The sequence below is a fragment of the Phacochoerus africanus genome, chromosome 7, assembly GCF_016906955.1.
Source record: "Phacochoerus africanus isolate WHEZ1 chromosome 7, ROS_Pafr_v1, whole genome shotgun sequence".
Lineage (NCBI taxonomy): Eukaryota > Metazoa > Chordata > Mammalia > Artiodactyla > Suidae > Phacochoerus > Phacochoerus africanus.
The window spans coordinates 102,408,574-102,431,971 of NC_062550.1; the positions used below are offsets into that span (position 1 = coordinate 102,408,574).

At 43.1% G+C, this 23,398-nt stretch overlaps 1 protein-coding gene across 2 annotated transcripts in view; it reads right to left on the reverse strand.

Annotated features, from left to right (window-relative positions):
• Positions 1 to 232: 232 nt before the first annotated feature.
• TMTC2 (transmembrane O-mannosyltransferase targeting cadherins 2) overlaps positions 233 to 23,398 on the reverse strand; it is a 415,894-nt gene continuing 392,728 nt past the window's right edge. For both annotated transcript variants that reach the window (XM_047788345.1, XM_047788343.1), the window contains one exon: positions 233 to 321. Coding sequence is in view for 1 of the 2 variants with exons in the window: in XM_047788343.1 (XP_047644299.1) it covers positions 307 to 321 (15 nt within the window). In the remaining variant the exon portion in view is untranslated. The remainder of the gene's footprint in view (positions 322 to 23,398) is intronic.

Genomic DNA, 23,398 nt, shown 5'->3' on the forward strand with positions numbered 1-23,398 from the left:
GATTATTTCCCTCCCAACTCAGAAAAACAAAAGAAGCCGTCAGGTACCAAAACCCTCAGGTCACCGCTGCTCAGATCAGCAAACCTGCTGACGACCACAGTCCTTTTTTTTGATGCTTTACGGCCATTTCAGTAGAAACGGCATCCTTCTTCCTCTTCCTTTATAATCAACTCCGCAATAACTCATTGCAGAATGTGCTGCATTTCACCTTTTGGGGGCAACTCACCCGCTGGTTTTCTTCTTTTTTTCCTGTATCTTCGGTCTCTCCATCTTCACCAAATCCTCCCTGGCAGCCTTTAAAGACCTTCAGATTTGCCTCATCTTAAAGGAGGAAATGAACAAAAGCAAAGCAGTTATTCCTTTTACCTTAGCTTGCTAACCCCCAATTCTCTTATTCATGGTTACCCTGTCCTTCCCAGACAAGCTGCTCAGACAAGGTGTTCCCACCTCTTGCTTATTTCCATTTTCTCTCCTGTGTTTACTTCTTAATCCATCCCAATGGCTTTCAGCCGCACCTCCCTTCTGATCGTGCCCACTTTTATATTACCAGTGACTTCTTTCTTTTTTTAGGGCTGCACGTGTGGCATATGGAGGTTCCCAGGCTAGGTGTGAAATCGGAGCTACAGCTGTCGGCCTATGCCACAGCCACAGCAACGCCAGATCTGAGCCGTGTCTGCCACCTACACCACAGCTCACGGCAAAGCTGGATCCTTAACCCACGCAGCGAGGCCAGGGATTGAACCCTCATCCTCATGGATACTAGTCAGGTTCGTTACCACTGAGCCACCACGAGACCTCCATCAGTGACTTCTGTAGAGCAAAATCCAACAGATATTTTCATCCCTTCTCTTGCTTGAAGTATTATCAGCAATCAAAACGGAGAGCTGTTCCCTTTTTCTGAAAAGAACTTGCTTGCTTGGCTTTCTTGACCCCATGTTCTTTGCCCCACCACTTTCTCGTCCCATATTTCTAAGCCCTCTTCCCCTCCGCCTCCACTGACAGCACTTCGTTTTAATGGCCCTCAGGGTTCAGTCCTAGGATGTCTTTTCCTCTCATCCTGTGTGTATTATCTAATCAAGTCCACCTACGCTTACAAAGTGAATGACCTCCCACAGTTTTATCCCCATCTTGCAATTCTCTGTTGAATACCAGACCCATTTCCCATCTATCTCTAAATTCTCTAGTTGAAGAAAGCAACCCGCATTTATTTTTCAAACACTGGATTTATTACCTCCACCCATTCCCGGAGCTGTCAACACAATTGTTATTGCTCATGTCAATAAAGAGAAGCACAAGCGACCACGTTAATCCAGCCAGGAACTTGAGAATCACTTGACTCCTTTCCACTCTTGGCAGCCTCATAGCCAAACACATGGCCTAAAAAATTCTACTTTCTAAATAGCTCTAGAATCGGTCTGCTTTTGCCCCAGTTTCAATTATTGTTCAACTGCTCTACTATAATAGCTTCTTAATTGGACTACCCTTGTGATTTCATTCTCAGAAATGTGGGCAGACTGAGCTTTTATTTATTTATTTATTTTCTTCTGTCTTTTTGCCATTTCTTGGGCCACTCCGGGGCATATGGAGGTTCCCAGGCTAGGGGTCGAATCGGAGCTGTAGCTACTGGCCTACACCAGAGCCACAGCAACGCGGGATCCAAGCCGCGTCTGCGACCTACACCCCAGCTCAAGGCAACGCCGGATCCTCAACCCACTGAGCAAGGGCAGGGACCGAACCCGCAACCTCACGGTTCCTAGTCGGATTCGTTAACCACTGCACCACGACGGGAACTCCCAACATCTTATTTTTTAAATGTTATTCTCAAGAATTCGTAAGCTCCAAGGCATTTTTTCCCCAACTGATGAATAGGGTTCCATTGTCTGACTAAAGCAGGCTTTCTTATTCATCTCTCTGCTGAGGACTATTCTGTTACTCCCTTGTTTTCATTGCAATGAATGATGCTGTGATTAAGTTTCTTGAAAACATCTCTTGTGCATATGTGTGAGGTCTCTTTTAAATAAATACCGAGAAGGGAAATTGCATGGTCATGGGGATTGCATTTTTTGCGATTCACTAGATACTGCATCAATGCATAGGGGTGATATGTTCCACCTTTAGGATAAAGGTTATCTGGAAAGAAAGGGAGGGAGGGAGGAAGAAGGCATGTGGGTTTGGTTCTTCCAAACCTGTGAAGCAAATGTAAACACAGGCTTGATCATGCCGATAGAGGCATCTAATGTATTACTTTTTAAAATTATTTTGTACTTTTAGAATATTACATAATGTCAAGCTTTCAGTGTTGTTTTTTTTTTTAATTATTTTAGAATAAAAATCCAAACCTTTTACTGTGACTTACAAGGCCTCCCTTGATCTGGTTTTCACTGGTCTTTCCAGCCTCATTAAAGAAAGCACATTGCTCTTAACTGACTTCTTCAAATACCAGTTGCTTTCTGAGAATGCGGTGTTTTCACACACTTCCCCTCTGCTCAAGATGCCATTGCCTTTCCTCTAGTTTCGCCCACGGTCACTTATCTAATTCCTTCTCAGCTCTCAGATCTCAGCCTAGATATTACATCTTCACGAAGTCTCTGCAGACCCTCTCAGGGCATTTAATTTCCCCTCATTATAGTCTTTACTTCCTAGTTTTGCACATCCTTTCCAATTGTAATTACGTCTTCAATACCTGTCTTTAGACCATAATTTACTGACTGACTTATTGTTTGCATCTATCGCCCTCCTTAGACCCTAAGGGACCTTAGGACAGAAGCTGTGTCTGTGGCATCCAGAACTCTATTTCCAGCACCCAGCACAATGTCGAGAACAGAGGTGTTCAATTAAGAGTCCCTGGAGAATGAAAGTGTCAGAGAAGCATTCGTGACAGTGCTAGGAAGAATGTGCTGGATGCTTCAGGTCCGCTCCCAACCCTCAGTAGAACTATGGAAATCTAAGGCAAGAGAATGATATTTAAAAGAAATAATAATAAAACAGGAATCACACTGCCACAGATCCGTGAGATACGGAGAGCCTAAAGCAGCAAGAACTTGTGGCCCAGAATAAGTACACGTGGTTCAGACTGATGTTAAGTCTACTTCCCTTATTTTTTTTTTTCTTCGTCTCTTTTGCCTTTTTCTAGGGCCATTCCCAAGGCATGTGGAGATTCCCAGTCTAGAGGTAGAACTGGAGCTGTAGCTGCCGGCCTACACCAGAGCCACAGCAACTTGGGATCTGAGCCGCATCTGCGACCTACACCACGGCTCACAGCAATGCTGGATCCTTAACCCACTGGGCGAGGCTGGAATCAAACCTGCAACATCTTGGTTACTAGTCAGATTCGCTAACCACCGAGCCACGACAGGAACGCCTAAGTCAACTTCTCATATTTGGTGTGATCGCTGGCGCAAGTTGGAACCAGAACGGGACACACACAGAGATCTGAGCCACAAGCAAGACCAGCCAGATCTGGAATCAAACACTAGACTTTTGAGAGACAGGAGAGGTCACCGGGAAAACCAGAGGAGTAACCAGTGTGGAAGAATATCTCAGTTAGGAGCTCTCGACACTTTATAATCCCTTGTGAGAAGGTAACAATTTATCACAGAACGGGTAGAGGCAGAATCAGAGAAATAAAGAATGATTACTCTCATTGCTGCCCTATCATGCCAACACTTGACTGTTTTGTCACTGGATCCCAAAATGTAGACTACATAAATGAAATAATTTCGTAATTCTATGCAACGTGGCAGAGCTGGAAATCCTAGGTATATGCTATGAGTGTCATCTAAAATACAGAAATACGAAGTGTGTTAGATCTTTAAATAAGGGCAGATCTAAGGCAAAGAGCATTTAAATTTTGCCAACAATCTTTGGCTTTTAATAAAAAAGCTCTTTTTAACTTTTATAAGTTTTCAGTTGCCACGACTTATCTACATCCTAAGAAAATGCTTTATTTATGCCATGAATATGTGCAGAGCTGAATAAAAGAAATATCTTTCCCTTCAAAAAATTATTTTTTAAAAAGGGGTTATTTTGTCTACCTGATCCAAAAATCCCTGAATTGATGGCATCCCCATATTTTAGCTAGTTGTTTTAGTTATTCTATTAATTATTTCGTGGCCAAAATTCCATGTTTGAATATAAATGTGGCCTAGATAATGAAAATATAAGCCATCTGAAGAAGCAGCTCTTTAAATCCATCAAATCTCACACCTTCTGCTCCTACCCCAGTGCTGTTATGAAACATATTACTTCTCTGACCTCCTAAGACATTCCTTGGGGCCAGTACTGTAGAACCCATAATTCACTCAAAAGCCAAAGTTATTGTCAAGGCAGCATTTATATTCCCAAGAGTCTTGATAAATAATTCATTGAATGCATTCATTTCCAGAAAATCCACTTGGCTATGAACCTGGTTCTTCTTCAAGACAATGCAAACACTGCCTCAAAATTGAAGAGCTCGTTCTGCTTAGCCCAACTATTGGGACAGCTGTGGTAGAAAGGCACATTTTAGTCTATAAACATTGAAGTCCATTGTAAATGCCTGTTTACTTGCCAATGTACTGCTGTCTTCCAGAACAGCCTTGGCAACCACAGGGCAGGAGAGGCAGGGAGAGAACTCACAGAAGGAATAGAAGTCTGTGGTCCTACAAGCAGGTCCTGGCAGTGCCCCAGGGAAAAGGCGAAAAAACCCAGGTGGCTGCAGTGGAGGTGAGGGCGATCCAGCATCAGCATCTCACCTATAGCCTCCTCTCCAGCTGATAGGCAACCACGTCTTCTCGAAATCCCCTCACAGAAAGTGAAAGTAACAACCCTTGTCACCTGTCGTTTAAGCAAGCAGAATGGTCTCATGAAGCCTACTACATCTTTCCACAAAAATAATGGTCGTCCATGTAGCTTTGGCACATTGCCAGCATTTTCACTGGGCACTGCCCTCTTCTTGCCATTCCTGGCCACCTAAACTCTGGCATCTGTCCTTCCTGGTTACCACAGAACTATATGCTGGACCAGCCAATGTGGTCTCTCGGGTCTGGAGACTTCTGCCTCAGAGTCACTCTTGGGGCAGAAGAGCCTTGGGGAAGGCTAGGGAGCTGTGTGCCCAGTACCCCACGCCCCTGACAGTGACAGCCAAGGGAAATCGTGGCCTCTTTGCTGAACCTAACACAGTTAAAGTATCTGAGCAATCATTCTTTTCAAAATTCCATCACTTCTATTTTGAATACAAGTCACACAAGGGAAGAAATTATATCTTTCTTGCTCACTATCTGCCTGGAATGTGGTAGCGATTTAAGAAACAAGGGCCCAGGGAATTAATGCCCAGGGGATGACCGGATGGACGGATAGATGGATGGGAAAAGGATGGGTGATGGGCAAACACCTTCTCATAGGTCTTCGTGTCTCATAGAGTTCAATATTATTTGAAATGAATCACCCCAATATCCCTGCAAGATGACATGAAGACACATGCTAATCACAGAAAGAGGAAGGAAGCCTTGTTAAAAGCGTCGCTTGACTCCACTCCATTTCACGTAGTGATGATATAAAAGAAAGAAAGCTCCTTTAGGGCCTCTGTCCTGATTAACCTCACTAGGATTCCGAAACTGAATGTTATTTGCATTTTGTAATCTTACAATTTTCAATCCTAGTAAATTACCATGTGAGCCTGTCATCAGAGCAGAGGAAACTAGCTGTAGTTTCACTGGGATCTGCCTTGTCAATCACATCTCTAAATACAAGTACAATCATTAGTGTTTCAGTCCATTTGCAGACTTCTTTGTTCCACAGACTGTAAAGTGCAGGGAAGGCGTTTCACGAGTGAAGACGTGGCAGGGGCCGGGTGCGTGGGGAAGGACGGACAGGTCACTTTTTCTCAGGCTTTCATATTCTGTTTGTGGGGCGGCAACATCATTAGAACTTCGCCTTTGAAAATCTAAAACATGGATTAGTTCTCTCCCAGATGCCTCAGTGCTTCTACCATATTAGCTTTGTCGGCATTTGGAGGGAAAAGAACTTCTAAGGCATTTTCTTTTACTGATTTATTTATTTATTTTTGTCTTTTTGCCATTTCTAGGGCCACACCTGTGGCATATGGAGGTTCCCAGGCCAGGGGTCCAATCGGAGCTGTAGCTACTGGCCTACACCACAGTCACGGCAATTCGGGATCTGAGCCACATCTGTGACCTACACCACAGCTCACAGCAATGCCGGATCCTTAACCCACTGAGCAAAGCCAGGGATTGAACCCGCAACCTCATGGATCCTGGTTGGGTTGGTTAACAGCTGCGCCACAATGGGAACTCCATTCTGCGGCATTTTATTTTCTGTGACCTTGAAGCTACTTGTAAATATACATTTTTTTTTTCTTTTTTGACAAGGCGTCTCTGATAATAATGTGATCCTGTGCTATGAAAATAGGTGCCCCGGTTGAAGAAGAGACATAGGCAACATTTTAGGGCAGGCAAGGTCCAAAACCTTATTATTATCATTGCAAGCATTACTTTACCTCAGTAGTACTAGTTTGAGGCAACGCGTTTCATGGAAAATGTGGACCCTTACACATAGATAAACACTGCCAGATAATTTCAGGGACACTGAACAGACATTCAAAGACCAAAGAAGAAAGCTGCCAGACTCATTCCTAACACTTCTTTCAGGGTTACTGGTACTTAGGAGATCAGGTTTTTAAAATTGTTTCCATCGTCTCCCATTTGTCAGAAAGTATGCTAAAGATTTTTGCACCGGCACAGAGAGAGCAACAATAAACAAGCAAGAAACAAAACCTAGGCTACCACGAGGCAAAAGAAAAACGAGTGATATGCTGAGACACAGTAAAAGAAAAATCTGGAAAACCAGAATGTGGACAGAGTTTGGTGACCATTTTTCCTAAAATGACGTAAAGTCTTGAAGGACATGTGTTGCTGCACTTTGACCTTCGCTGGCCCTAGAGTTCCAGGACACTGAAACATCTGTTCCCCTCGTTGTGATCTTCAGCTGACGGCAGTAGCCTCCCCAGGACTTTGTTTTGTGCATGAAGTTATTACCCCCTTTTGCATCAGGTCTGTTGTAAATGTTCATTATAATCACTGCTGCTTAATTTAGCAGATGGTTGGAACGGAACAATTCTTCTCAGAGGAGTTAAATACGGTTATGTCATTTCCCCAGATGATAGAAGAGAAGTAATTTGAGATCAAGCCGTGTTTCAGTTTCAGTACTAGTTCAGAATCACTGCCAGAGATGTTTTCTTTTCTCCACTTCTAGAATTGTGACTAAGATGAATGGGGTGGGTGTCCTGTTGGTTTTAGGCTTGATGTTCTTCAAGAAAGAAATTAAGATGAATACATTATTATGGCCAAATCCCACATCTTGCTGCATGAGTCATCCGGAGTCCCCAGAGGGATTTTCCTATTATGTTTGCCCAGCACAGTTTCTGTTGTCAGCAAACACAAGGTGCACAGAAATTAGTTCTGGTATAAGTTGATTCCACCTCCCATGAATACTGCGCACTGCTCTCGAGATATTGGTGATCAAACCTAATTAGCACGAAACACAGAGGCTTCATCTAAAAAATTCTCAGAATCTCCAACCTACTCAGAATGATAGCTATGCCTTTTTTTTTTTTTTTTGGTCTTTTATATTTTGTCTTTTTAAGGCTGTACCTGAGGCATATGGAGGTTCCCAGGCTAGGGGTCAAATCAGAGCTGTAGCCACTGGCCTAGGCCACAGCCACAGCAACACGGGATGCGAGCCACATCTGCAAACGACACCATAGCTCACGGCAACATCAGACCCCCGACCCACCAAGTGAGGCCAGGGATTGAACCTGTGTCTTCAGGGTTGCCAGTCAGATTCGTTTCCATTGAGCCACAACAGGAATTCCCAGCTATGTGTTTTGTTCAATGGATAGTCAATTCGCCAAGAACTATTTTGGATCACACACTTTCAAAGACAAGAAGCTGGAAAAGGAGAGATAGTTCAGAATCCCCAGTCTGTCTCTAAATAACAGAGTCCTTCCTCCCGCCCTGGGTATCTTCCAAAAAGGTAGGATTTCTAAACCAAAATTTCACCATTATAAAGACTTGTTCTAATATATCATTCGACCCTTTTGAACTTCTATTTCCTATGCTCTCCCAGCCTCCTACTGTTCCTGTTGATCTTTCCTTTGCACACCACAGGAAGCAAAAGGCAGCGGGAGCCTGGGGAGGGGGTAATATTGGAGGGTACGCCCAGATGCTTGACATGTGGTCAGGGGAGCTCGTTACTGTGCCATTATGTTTTATAGAGAGAAGTTTCTTCTGAGGAAGTCAAGGATCTTACTTTCAGAGAGGAAGCCAGCTTTGCCATTCCCCTGTGAAACTGGCAAATTACAATAAAACAGACAGACATCTATCCTATCGTGAGTGTTGAGACGGTGACAGAAAGTAGGTGGGATGCCTGGCCTTGTATTTGTGTCTGCCACGTGCTCGCACTTTTGCTAGCACTTTGCACTTCAGAGCCTTCTGTTTTCATATCCTCTTCCGAATCACAAATTACGGCCACGAAGAAGAAGAGAATAATGAGTACGTAAGCTACTGGGCGTGAAAAATATATACATATTAGTTTATAGATTTGCGTATGGTATATACACATACGTTGATAATTTGTTTAGAAATAATATATAAATATACACAAAATCATGTGTGTACATTCCGTATATACATAAACGCTCTCTGTGAATGATAAAAACACCATTTGTGTCAAGATATTTTTTTGCAGGGCTGTTGTCGGTAACCTCTGCCCTCTCTGCAGAGAAGCTGAGAGAAAGGGGTGGTAAAGGTGCCATCCACAGGGCATCCCTGGGTCCTGCCTCGGACTGTTTCCACCCCTGCTGCTTCCCTCCTCTGCAACCTCTAAGGAAATAAAGGAACAGCTGTGCATTCCGCCCTGTGCTTGGTCAGCTACATGCTTTGTATCCCAATCAGGGAGATGGCAACTCCTGCGGTGGTGATGAATAGCGGTCCAGCCCAGCTGGAATGGGTTTACAGCTGGCTTCCCTAGAGACACCTCCTCTCAGCCCAGCCGAGGGGCAAGAGCCGAAGGTTTATAGTCAGACAACCCCCTTTCCGAATTATGGTTTATCTGCTTATCTATCGGCAGCTGAATCTTGGGCAGTTACTCAAGCCGTGTCATTTGCAGAATCCTGGTTTTCTCCTACTAATATTAGTAAGAGCTGAACTCCCCTTTCGGGATAGTGCGCGGGTTGAGAAATCAAAGGGAAGCTTCCAACACGGTTTTGACCACGTAGGAGGTCGTTCTATGTGTTATGTGCTGTCTTTCTTCCATCGCCAATTCCTTTTCCCATCTTTCGGCAGCATCCAAGAAGCTCTCAGGACCATTCACTGCAAATGCGTCCTTCTGTGAACCAGGGGGCCTCCGCCCATCCCCTCAAAACCAGCGGCTCCCCTAGCAAAAGAGCTCTGTCTTCTTCCTATACATTTCAATGACATTCATTGGAAAATTTACCCTTTTGTCATAATTTCTTGGGATCCAAAGTAGGTTTCCGTTAGTTCTTTGTTAGGATTATTAGTGTATTTTGCAAAGCAGATGATGGGACAAAGCTCTAGGGAGCCCTTTGCTGCTGCTTCTCTACACCACACTGTCTTGGTTTATAAGGTTTTGTCTCAAGCTTAGTTTCCCTTGAAACGAAGGCAAAGCTTTTCATCTAAAGCCCATTCATCTATAAGGAATTACAAACTTTTATGGGCAGTTTTGCTGTCAGTTTGCATTTACTTTACTTGAGTCCCCTCGTGATTATGCCAAAAATACAATTGGTTGTATGATTCAAAGATAAATTCTTCTAGCAAACACTGATAAAAGAGTTATGGTTATTAAAATTTCATACGATAAAGAATCCACTCGAAGAATCTGAGGTTTTTTTGTACATGAGACCTCCAAGATCATGCACCTTGATACCTTGTTTGTTTGTTTTTTAATTTGTGTGACTCACTTTATTTGATTTGATTTTTTTCTTTTTGGCTTTTCTGGGGCTGCTCCTACGGCATATGGAGGCTCCCAGGCTAGGGGTCTAATAGGAGCTATAGCCACCGGCCTACACCAGAGCCACAGCAGCGCGGGATCCAAGCCGCGTCTGCAACCTGCTCACAGCACCGCCGGATCGTTAACCCACTGAGCAAGGGCAGGGGCCGAACCCACAACCTCATGGTTCCTAGTCGGATTCATTAACCACTGCACCACAACGGGAACTCAAGATACCTTGTTTTTAAACAGCTACTGTGAGAGAAAATTTTCAAGTGTCATGGCATATTCCACTAAATGCATCATATATATTGTCTAAATTCCACATGAGCTCCATCTAATAATAGGTGAAAAAACTGAGGATTTGAAAAGTTTAATAGATTTTCCAAGGTCAAGCAGCAGATCCAGAGATTGCAGTTTCTGTCTCTTTTCATCAGCAAAGAGTTTCATGTTGTTTTATGCGGGAGGAAGCTGAGCCCAAAGGCTCCTAACTGGGTTTGAAGAGGGTTACAGAGCTGGAATGACACATCTTGGCTGCTGAAGGCCCAATTCACTCTCATTTTGACCTTATTAAGATATTAGGAGGCCTTCCCATCATGGCTCACTGGTTAACGAACCCGACTAGTATCCATGAGGATGCAGGTTCGATCCCTGGCCTTGCTCAGTGGGTTAAAGATCCATGGTTGCTGTGAGCTGTGGTTTAGGTCGTAGATGTGGCTTGGCTCCTGCATTGCTGTGGCTGTGGCTTTGCTGCGACCCTAGCCAGGGAACCTCCATATGCCGAGGGTGTGGCCCTACAAAGAAGAAAAAAAAAAGATATTGAGATGGCGTCTGTCACACTTTTTTTTTTTTGAAGATTTTCCTTTCATGGTGAGGAATTAAACACAAACACGATTTCCTATTTTTTTTTTTTTACTTTGTCTCAGTTTCCATGTGTATTCATTTTCCCCCATAACGATGCACCTCTAGTTCCCCTGTATTGTTTCTTTACATTACATGGGACCTTTTGAATCTCCTCCATTCTTTATGGGGTAGGTGAAAAACAACTGAATGACGGCACAAAGAGTTCTATGGAAAAATAAAAAATGCGCAGTCCAATGAAGTAGTTTAGGGCCCTGAGAAGTGTGATGTTGTGAATAGCGGATGACGCGTCTTGTCCTCTCTCCCCTGTGTTTCGCCTCGCTCTTCATGTTAAAACATCCTGGTCCACTGCACATCCTAGGGAAGTAGAGCCAGCTGACGTGCACAAGAAGCGGTGGGAATTTTTACAGCGATTGTATGAACCCCCTTGATCTGCTCTGGCATTTTTACCTACCGCTTGGCTGAATCCAGGTTCTCATTTAGGGCTCTTTCTTGAAAGACTTCTTTATTTATTTATTTATGTATTTTAGGACGGCACCAGCAGCACGTGGAGGTTCCCAGGAGAGGAGTCGAATCGGAGGTGTGGCCACCAGCCTATGCCACAGGCATAGCAATGCCAGATCTGAGCCACGTCTGCGACCTATGCCACAGCTCATGACAACGCCAGATCCTTAGCCCACTGAGCGAGGTCAGGGATGGAATCCGCAACCTCATGTATCCTAGTCAAGTTTGTTAACCACTTAGCCATGATGGGAACTCCTTATTTAGGGCTCTTTATGCTTTCCTTTGAGGCTGCCTCCAGGGCTTGCACTTGATGGCTGAGTAAGGGTGACTCTCTGGGCTTGGGTCTTCCCGGCTTTCCCAGGCCTTCACTGAAGCACACCACTAGACCTTCCTGCTCCAGGATCCATTCCGCTCCTTGTTCTGGGCCTAGCCCCCAGGCCTCCAAATCCTGCCCTCTGCTTGATGGAGGACTGTGCAAGCCGAGACTGTTCTTCCCCATTTATCGGATACATCTGCCCAAGGCGGGGATGGTTTTATCCATGTCTCTCTACTGTCACATGGCCTCCACACAGCAGTAAACACTAACACGATGCAGAACACAACCTTTAAAAACCCAGGAGGTCAGGTAAAGAATGTGGCCACAAAGGGGAAAAAAGACCTCATGTGAGCAGTAACTTTGACGCGGGTGAAGTAGACAGAGCTAATCTCTTGAACACACAGCACCAGGAATCATCTTGAATATATGGGGAGAGGAAGTGGGAGAATATTAAACTGTTCCTCCTACTTCCCAAATGTCCTTGGTGCCCACTCCTGCTCCAATGCTTCTCTCTCCCAGGCTGAATCCACGGCCTCACAGGGAGTTCCCTGGAGTCAGGTGACAGAGGAAGAGAAGCCTAGCTTACAGATGGTTCTGCACAAAATGCAGGCACCTCCCAGACCTGGACAGCTGCAGTACCGCAGCCCCCACCCTGGGGCGTCTCTGAAGGACATGGGTGAAGGGAACTTCTCCCAGTGGGCTGGATTTCAGGCTGTACACCTGCATATTCACTTTGCTTAGAAAGAGAATTGGTCAGACGTGCAGTTAGACACCAATTCATGGACTACGGCCAATGGTTTGGCTGGATGGTCAGGAAGGAACATGACTGGAAACTTGATGACAAGTAAATGTGGGAAAAACTGATGACAAGGAACTCTGGATAGGCCTCTTTGAGTGTGCAAAAAAGGATATTTGTGTCCCATGTGAATGCTCACTAAAGGAAAAGGTAACACAGCAAAGGAGCATTTTGAAAATTAAGTGGAAAAAATTATCTTTTTTATGGATACCCATCAATCCCTTTCTCCATTCACTCCTATCATTACCTCATGGGCTCATGAACCAAGTGGCTAGGGTGGCAAAGATAAGAGTTATGCATGGGGCCAGCAACATGGACTTCCACTCACCAAGACCAACCTGGCTGCGGCCCTGCTGAATCCCCAGCCACAAAAACCAACGCTGGGCCCCCCATATGGCACCACTCCCCAGGGTGATCAGCTGGTGACAGGTGATTACATTGGATGGCCTGCATCCTAAGAGGGGCAATATTTTCTTATTGGAAGAAACACTCAGGTTGGATATGGATTTGCTTTCCATACAATGCTTCTGCCGAAACAACCATCCACGAACTTACAAATCTGCCTTATCTACTGACATGCTTTGCATTGCTTCTTATCAAGGAAAACAATTCTCAGCAAATGAAGTTTGGCAGTGGGCCTGTGCTCAGGGGATTCACTGGTCATCCAGAAGCAGCTCGTTTGAAGACTCAGTTACAGTGACAGCTAGATGGCAATACCTTGCAGGACTGGAGCTAGGTTCTTCAGAAGGCTGTTTATGCTCAGAATATTAGCATCTCATATATGGTGTTGTCTCTCCAATAGCCAGGATTCATGAGTACAGGAATTAAGTGGTGAAAAATGGGAAATTCACTACTCATTACTACCTCGAGTGACCCACTGGCAAAATTTTGGGTTTCTATTCCTTTGACCTTATGTTCTACCAGCCTAGAGGTCTTATCCAGAGGGATGAATGCTTTTACCAGGAGACACAACACTACCTCCATCGAACTGGAGTTAAGACTGCCCCCCACCACCTGCTTTATATTCCTCAGGCTTCCGAATCAACAGGCAAAGAAGAGGGTTACGGAATTGGCTGGGTGATTGACCCTGACTATCAAGGGAAGTTGGACTATTCTTCCATAATGGAGATAAGGAAGCAGGTGTCTGGCATATAGGAAAGAGATCCTGTAGGGCCTGTCTTGGTATTTCCATGCCCTGTGATTAAGTCCAGTGGAAAACTTCAATAATCCAATCCAGTTAGCACAGCTAATAGTTGAGAAGCCTTTGGAATGACGATTTGGGTCAGTCCACCAGGGAAAGAATTACCGATTGAGATACTTGCTGAAGGCAAAGGGTATACAGAATGGGTAGTAGAAGAAGGTAGGTATAAATATCAGCTACAAGATGCGACCAGTTATAAAAACAAGAACTGTAACTGTCAGGAGTATTTCCTCCTTATTTTGTTACGAATGTGTGCGTGCATGTGTGTGTGTGTACGAAGCAAATATTTTTTCCTCTCTTATTCCCTTGCCATTTAATATACAATACATTGACTTTATACACAGTATCTGAGTACCGTTGATTTAATACATAATAGTACTTAAGTTATAGGATATCAAGGAGAAGAGTTATCACTCAAGGACTTTCACTCTCTTCTGGAAGAAAGAGGTCTTATTATATTTGCAGTGGTTCACAGGATAACGGCATCATGTTTGGTAGAATTCTTGTTCTTGACTTTATTTGGCGATTAAGCATGGTGAAGGAGATGGGAAGTTGTCAACTTGCAAGTTGACGAGGGATGGACCTGTGATGGTTAATATTATGTGTGAGCTTGAAAGGGCTATGGAGTATTCAGATATTTGGTACAACATTATTTTTTGTGTGTCTGTGAGAGTGTTTCTGCATGACATTAACATCTCAATTGCAGACCAAGTAAAACAGAATGCGCTCCCCAATAGGTGTGAACGTCATCCAATCCATTGAGTGTCTGAATGCAACAAAAGGCTGAGTGAGGGGGAATTTGCTTTCTTGGCCTGCCTTTGAGCTGGGACGTAAGTCTTCGCCTGCCTTTGGTCTTGGACTTGGACTCAGACGGGAACTTACACCTTTCACACTCCTGGCTCTTGAACTTGAACACAAACTTGGACTGAAACTATACTATCAGCTCCCCTGTGTCTCCAACAGATCCTGGGACGTCTCAGCTTCCATAATCTTCTGAGCCAGTTCTTCTCATGAGCCAACATAGCCTATTCACTCTTGTTCTATTTCTCTGGAGAACTCTAATATACCTGCTCAACACTTAATCACTACTTGTCACTATACAATTATTTATGAGATCATTTATGGTCTGACTACATGTCCCTTGAGGGTATTATAATAGTAATAGCTATTGTTATTATGATTACAGAGTAATAATTACAAAACTATCCACTACAGCAGCAATAACATCCAACCCTTATTTTATACTCACACAATGCCAGGCACTGTTTTTAAGTACCTTACACGCATACATTCATGTGTTTCCTACAACAAAACTGTGAGTTAGATATTATTACAATCCCAGTTTACTAATAAGGAAACCAAGGCACTGAGGCATAAAATATACTCAAGTACATGCTGCAGCCAGGATTGGAAACGCAGTGGGCTGGACCTAGCTCTGCATCATGAAAATTGTGTCTCATATTATTTTGCTTTGGAATCTCATAATTGAGGACAGTAGTTTTCTTTACACTGTACTCCCTACACTCATGCATCAGAAAAGCAGCTTGATGGTACAGCAGTAAGTAAATAAGTGGTATCCTGGAACTAGACCCCCTGGATATGAGGGGGTCTAACTTAATCACTTTTAACTGTGAGATTGGAAGCAAGTTACTTAACCTCTCTGTTCCTCAGAATTTTCACTTAGATTATTATTAAGATTAAATACATCAATACTTGCAAAGTGCTTAGCATAACATCTGGTATTTGGGAAGTATTCAGTACTTGCTTGGTTTTATAATGATGCTGATTTTATCCATCACTTCATCTCCATCAGCCAGAAGGAGGCATATAATACTCCATAAACATCTGATAAATTAAAGAATGCATTCGCTGTATTGCACAGTACATTCTTTTATCTGACAACCATGCTGCCTGCTTTCCTTCCATCCACCCTCCATCACCTCTAATGCATGAAGCTCCGTGTTAGAGGCTAGGGTGACAGAGCAGAAGACGTGATGGTGTCCTTAAGGCATTTAGAGCTGAGTAACTGACATACTGTGCACGATACGGGGTCATGGGTGGAACACCATTCTAACCTGAACATTATGGGAGCGCAGAGGATGGACCATCTAACCTGGGGAACTGGGGGGGAGGCCTCCACTGCCACCACCACCACCACCACCGCCACCACCAATGTAGACGACCTTGCGCTGTGAGCTATTTGTTGGAACAATGGGAAACAGACTGTTCTCTAGCCATTTCCCAAAATAGCAGGATAACGCTGCCGGGGAAACTGGTGGTTAGGAAGGGCAAACTCAAGAGCGCCTTTACCGGGGAGATTAGATGGCTACCTACTGACTGCAGATTGAACAAATGCCAGGAAGGGCTCCCTGGCCCTCACAACTCTTCTTGTACAACTGAGGCCAAACAGGTTCTAGGCCTAAAGGAAAGAAAGAGGGTTATCAGTAAGGAAGGCATTTGCCAGCTAGCAACTGAATGCCCAGTGAAGACTGCCTTACAGCCGGGGCTAATTTTCTCACATAACAGGAAGTCTGGCAATAAGCAGGCACTGGCCTTGGTTCAGCGGCTTCACAATTTTACCAGGTGCTCAGGTCCTTGCCTCTCCTCTAAGGTGTTGGCTTTGACTTGCATATTCACCCCCCCTTGGTTGCAAGATGGCTCCTCTCACCTCAAATTGCATTTTCCTATTCAAGAACTGAAGGGGGTGTTAAGATGCCAGCCGTTTTTTTTTTGTTTGTTTGTTTTGTTGTTGTTGTTGTTGTTGTTGAAAGGAAAGCCTTTCCAGAATGCCCCCTAGCAGATCTCTACTTGCATTTCATTGTCACATGGGCACTGCCAGCTGGACTGGAGCCTGGAAGAGCAGGAGACAGGACTATCACAATTCGCTTAGACGAGGGGTCGGCAAACATTTTCTGTAACAGGCCCGATAGTAAACATTTTAGGCTTTGCGGGCCATACAGTCTCTGCTGTAATCACTCGATCCTGCCAGGGTAGCCACCATAGACAATCCAGAAACAACTGAGTGCTGCTATAATCCAACAGCACTTTATTTATGGACGTGGAGATGTGACATAACTCTCACATACTATGAAATATTATTCTTTTGATTTTTTTCAACCATTTTAACACGCACAAAACAGTCTAAGTTCAGGGCTGTATAGAAACGGATGGCGGGGGCCTGATTTGGCCCAGGAGATCAACATTTGCTGACCTCTGGCTTGGACCAATCAACCTAGCAACTGGACCTGGGCAAAAACCTGTGACAAAGGTGGTGTTCTAATAGTTGATTCTAAGGGAGAAATGGCTACTCGATAGGCAATTCACAAGGCAGCTATAAAGTGTAGGTTTAATCTTCTATATGAAACAGGACATATATAAAGTATTTAGTATATGATGAAGATATATTTTAGTTCCCTTCTCTTTTCTCCACTTTAAATCAGAATTCTGTCTTATTCATAAAGGCTTTTGCTCCGCTCAGTGAAAGCAGCCATTATCCAGACTCTGATTTTTAAGTAATTAATGCTAGGAAAGTTTTTTGGAGAGGGGTCGCTTTTTCAATCCGCATGGGATCGATGGCTCCCTGTTGCCTCACTTGAAGAGGAAAGAGAACTAATTCTAAAAATTATGAATTACAAACTCTATTTAGGTTTCATAAATGTTTCACAGTTTTCCTCCTGGCTTCCAGTAGTGAGGGAAATACAGATTGTACCCCAGCACAGAAAAAGATATTCTGTGTTCTGCTTTCGCCCAATCTCATTATACATTCTCCACTTAAGAGAGAAAAAAAGATTTGTAGCAAGCAAAAAATAGGCTCTCTCTTTATATATTTAATTACAAAGGCAATTTCCTTTATAGCCGACTTACAGGAATATCTCTTAGCATGTTGCCAACAGTATCACAACTTGTTTATTCAAAGGTTATGTGTGAATGAGAGCTTTTTGATATGAATCAAGCAATTTGCTAGCATTGCTGGGAAAAGGAAAGTGCTAGCTTTATTCTGACAAATGGAACAGCCCATGAATCAAGTTCACTCTATTGAAGACAATTAGGGAGAGAGAGAGGGCAAACAGACCTTTTAGATAAGAAATTCTTAAACCGATGAAATTTTTAATAGGGTTTGGCATAGACTTCTGTATAGAATATGATGAAGTAAACCAACTTAATCACTTTACAAATTCCGTATATCAGGTATTTATGGATTCAAAAGTTCCTATTCATTATTAATATTTTAAAAATCCCAATGAATATGCCAAATTCAAGAGCAAAATTCTTGCATATGGACTATTTTGTTGGTGTTCATTTATTATTTCCAGTTAAACTGAAATGGTGAAACAGAATATGCATGTTCTTAAACATTTGTCTCATTTTTTTGGTTCCCTGAGCAGCATACTCCTTGTAGGTTTGAGACGGGGTCGCCATCCATCAAAATTAATTTCTGCAGTAGGAGGCATTTAAAACTGTTTGTATAAATGTAGTTGAATGGATAAGATTGCAAGATAAAGGGTTTGAAAAATCACGATTCTGAGGCCATATGGCGCGTATGGCGGGGGGGGGGGGTCTTTCTTTCTGGCATGAGGAATTGCAAAGTCAAACCCTGACAAAGAGTTAAGTTTTATAAGCCAGGCATTCTCTGGATTAGTTAATAACATTAAAGCTAATTGAGAGAAAGGAAAATTCATGATATTGCCAAGCATTACCCCATGACATTGCCAAGCATTACCCCAATTCATTTGCAAACTTCATTGCTACTACGATTAAAAATTTTAAAAATGATGTAATAGTAGGCACCAGGAAAACACAAATAAATACCACAATGAGAGACCACTAGGCTTACTACAATAAAAGGGAAAAGAGTAGAAAAGAAAGTATCAAGGGTTGGTGAGGATACGGAGAAAATGGAACGCTCATACACGGCTGGTGGGACCGTAAAACAGCAACTGCTGTGAAGACAGCTTGGCAGTTGCTTGAAAAACTAAATGTAGAATGATCCTACAACCCCCACCGTTCTACTTCTATGTATCTATTCACAAGAATTGGAAACGTGTTCACATTAGCGCTTTTACGTACATGTTCAGAGCAGCACTATTTGTAACATCCAAAGAGTAGTCACAACTCAATTTTAAAACGGTAAGAAAAAATTTTGCCCTAAAGAAATTTTCAAAAATGCAAAAAATTCTAGATACATCATCCGCTTTGAATATTTCCAATACACATTTATAAGATCATGCAAGGGAGGAAAAAAATGCTAGCAGCAGATGTCAGAGCCACTTATTAAGCTTGTCTTTGATCAAGGGCTGGAGACTTGAACTTGAATGCCGTAAGCAGCCAGGCCAAGGCAGAAGTGGTGGGGACAGTTATACAGAGGAGAGAAAAGCCCCATCTGAATGGAGCAGCCCTGCCACAGAGGTATGGCCTCCAGGTGCCAGATAATTCTGTATTTCAAGGAAACCCAGAAACCCATTTTTTTTTAAACTCTAGATTCCTAAATATGTGTTCCCAATTTAAAAAAAAAAAATGTGTGGAGACTAAACTCAGCCTGTAGGTTGCCAGTTTTCAAAACCTGTTTTAGGAAAAATATGGATCATCAGCTTTCTTGAGAGGAGGAGGACACCCGGGGGCCTTCGCCCAAGCAGATGTCACGAGTTTTGAGACTGGGGTGAGCGCAAGACAGAGGACTACCTGAAAGGGGGCAAAAAACCCATGGACAGAGAAAACCAGAGAGACATTCGACTTGCCAGGGGAGCCTTGAGAACCATGGAGAACAAGAATGTTCAATATTCTACTTTTAGCTATTTGATTAAAACCGATCTGCCAGTAAAACCTTTAAAACTGGCCACACACACAACTGCAAACGGTTTTAGGGAGAATTAGAAAAGAGCCTGTTCTGAACATCAGAGCAGTGAGAAGAAAAAGCCAAGAGAGAGCAGTGGAAGCAGAGGCTCAGAGCCTCAGGATGTGAGAGGCACACATGCTCAAAGCTAGGGAACAGCACCAAACATCCCATAGAAGATGGGGAAGCCAAACAGGCTGAGCTCAGCTGACACCTGCATTGCAGGAGAAAGCTTCAATAGGTATGACATTTTAATTAGTAGCAATTAAGGCCAAACCCCACGTATTGACAGGCAAAGAAAAATAACACAGCGGATGGACAAAAGTAGAATTATTTTTGTGACCCATGTGTTCTTATAAGTGAGGAATCCTCTCCCCCTCCTTCTATCCTCTCACCCAGAGGCATTTAACCAGAAATAGTCTCCAGTTTTCAGTGAAAGTCTTTCAAACAGAAACACTCCTCAATCACATCGGATCCTCAGAGACCAAGGAAATAAGAAACAGACGCAGGACTCCCCTGGTACATTGACTGTGTCCGTACCCATCCATGCCTGCCCATGGATTTAAAGTCATAAGATTAGGAGAAGAAAGACTTGTTTTTGTACTGAGCATGATCTTGGGCGAGTCATATGGCCATTCTCAGCTCCTGAGTCCTCATCTAGAATTTGGATTTGAGCATAATTATGATTCTCCTGTCTACATTGCCAAATTGTTTTCAAGAGCGAAGTATAAAAATATGTGAAGCCTTTTGAAAACTTTAAAATGCTCTGCATGCAAAAAAAGATAATTACAAGGGAACAAAATCTTGTAAGAATGAAATAATGCACTCTTCTCATTCAAAATCCTATCTACGGGAAGGACTCCACTGCCCTGCAGTTTCAAGGAGGCAGGTGAACGCCAAGGATGGGATACAACATCTCCTGGAGAGCTAAAGCCAAAGAACCAAAGACAGAGGGGATACAACTGAGGTGTTCCAGTCCCCACATTTTCAGCCGTGCTCAGAATTATTGGGTGTGTTGCTTCCCGTGTTAAACAAGTTGTGTTGCTTAATCAGTTGGTTAATGTCTCTGAGATGAAATACATTCAAAACTAGGATATTTCAAGGTCATTTTGGCAATGTCTCTTATCCTGGAAGCGGAGACGTACAAATCTCCACTCGTCATATCTTCTCTCTATCAGAGCGGTATTTCTTTTCCAGAATGAGGACAGGAACATGCTCCAGAGAAAGGAGGGCTTGGGCTTGATTGTGACAGGCCCAGAGGAGGGTGGGAAGAGGTGTTCAAGGTGATGAAATGCCAGCCCTCATCTCCTGACTCTTACTCGTCTGGATTTAAATCACTCGTCCGAGGGCAAAAGCTCTGATCTCACTTTATGTCCTCTGCTGCTCAAAACATTTCAAAGTCAGTCTCAGTCGTCATAACCACGACCTCTCCTGGAGGATCAAATGTGCAGACACTTAGGTTCGAATTCTGGTTTAGGTGTAGACTTTCCAGCCACATAGCGAGTGAGCGTGTGCGTGGCCTGTGTGTGCGAGCATGTGCTTCTGTATAACACGAGAAGGTGGACAAGGTCGGTGAAAGGGAATCTCACAGATTGGCCAGTGAGAACTAAAGACTTGTAGCAAATGTACTTACCATTGCAATGAGAAAATGACACGCCATTCATACGGCACAAGGATTCTCTATAAAAAGCTTCCCTCGAGCTAGTATGCTCCAAAATGTTTACATAGAATAGCCTCGGGTACAATAAAAGATAAAAAGCTAATTTCATCATGAAAGATCACATCCAATTTGGTTAATATCTACTGAAATCTTGCACATCGAACCTGCTGTCGTCACGAATAAACTCTGGATCACACAGATCACACAGGTCGTGGCCAGGTCGGAAATCACCGAGCTGTATCATCAGATGACGGGAACGTTTCTTTGGAAATGGTTTCACCGACCCTAATGCTTCTCTGTACCACTTTTACTTACACCAGCTGTGTTTAGTTAGGCAAGGCTCATAAATTCACCCTAAAATGAAGAGTTCATGTCTTAAATCGAGGACCCGAAGTGAATTTAGTGACACGGGAGTTTCAGGTAGTAATATCTCCCGTATGTGCAATCCATTTAGACTCCACGATCAAACCTTCCATGCGCTTGGTGTCTACCCTCTCCTCCAAAGTAGAGAGGTTTCACAAACTCCGGATGGTTGGCATTGGGCCATACAGGATGTAACCTGCAGCTGGGATTCAATATTTTCCCAGCTACACTGGATCCACTGTTGACTGTGTAAAAGCTTTGCTATGTCATTTGACTGCTCTAAACTATAGCTTCTTCATTTGAAAGTGCAGAGGTCAAATCTAGCCTCTCCTGCTCACTGACGTTGCTGCTATGATTTCTACGCATACCACTTTGTGGCCACTTGAGAAATAGCAGGAGACTAACTTATCTTCAGCGTCATTCACAGAGCAAGATTTTGGAATGAATAAAGTTCAGATAAAATTGGTTTGATAAAGAGAAGTGAGAAAAAAACTAACAGATAAAATTCCGACTCACTTTATAGAAAGAGGTATGTTTTTCCGGTATGTTCACATTTTATAAATAAATACAGTCAGCAAAGCATTTGGGAGAATAGACCTGATGGGATAAAAGAAAATCCAATACTAATGTGCTCTTCTCTATCACATGGTGCAAACTCACTCCATGAAAGTTTAAAAGACGCATGTAGTGACAGCTAACTCTTTGGTGGTACAGGGCAGGTATCTAAAAAGATACTTCGAAACATGATAATGCCAGCGAAATTTCCCAAAGAGCCACCTTCATAAGCCATAGGCAAAGGTACACTGCCAGAATAATAGTCTATTGCAAAGGAAAAGTAAAAGACCCCGACATTAAGTAGCATGACATTTAAAATAACACAGGAAAGAATTCAGGACGAAAACCTCTTGAGATTATTAACTGGCTTTATGTAATATAATACGCTGACGTCTGCAAAATTAAAAGCCAATGACTGCTAGAGTCGATATGGACATTACTTGCTCAACAAGATTCATTCGAAAAAGGGTCTACCTTAAAATCAAAGGCAATCATTTGTTTCCACTCCTCTTGTATACTTGCCCCGGTCCTCCCCCACCAATTCTGAGTTTCTGGTATTAAATGATCTTTTACACTATCTGAGAGGAGTGACCAGCTGAAGAAAAGGCATTTAATTTTTTTTGACATTTTTAATATTTTTGTAAAGAAATGGAATTGCTTGACTTCTCTCTCAATATATATATATTTTTAACTTTCATTAGAGTCTCTAGCCACTCAATGATGTTACTAATTTAAAGTTCTCGGAGGAGTTATTTCATCTTGAGTCCTCTGGGATAGAAAGAGACACGATAGAAAATTATTAGAAAAAGGATTTCGAGGAGTCTTGAGCGCTCACTGAAATACAGAAGTCTATTCTCTCCATCTGACTGGAGAATGGCTGATCGCTTTGTCTTGAATGAGGGATATTCTTGTCAAATCCCAAGAAAGTACGAGAGAAGTTAAATATATTTCAGATCAGAATAGATGTCTAGCGCCAGTCTAGACATCCAATTGAAGATCTTCCCAGCCTTTCCTGTGGCTGTGCTATCCAGTCTCTTATGTGTTAAACTCCATTCCACCCCTTCTACCAGTACAGTGAGTGGTTCCGTCTTGGCAGGTTACAAAGCAATCAAAAAAGGACAGTCTCAAACGGTCCTAATCAATTCTCCTCCTCTACAACCAGAACTTAAATCATTGCTAATGGCAATTAACAGTCCACTCCCCACGTGTCTATCCGTTCTCTTCCCACCATGGCTTTCTCGAAAAGGTAGAGATTGAAGGTCAAATGGAGACACTTTGTGGCTAAGGTATAATCCATAATGATACTA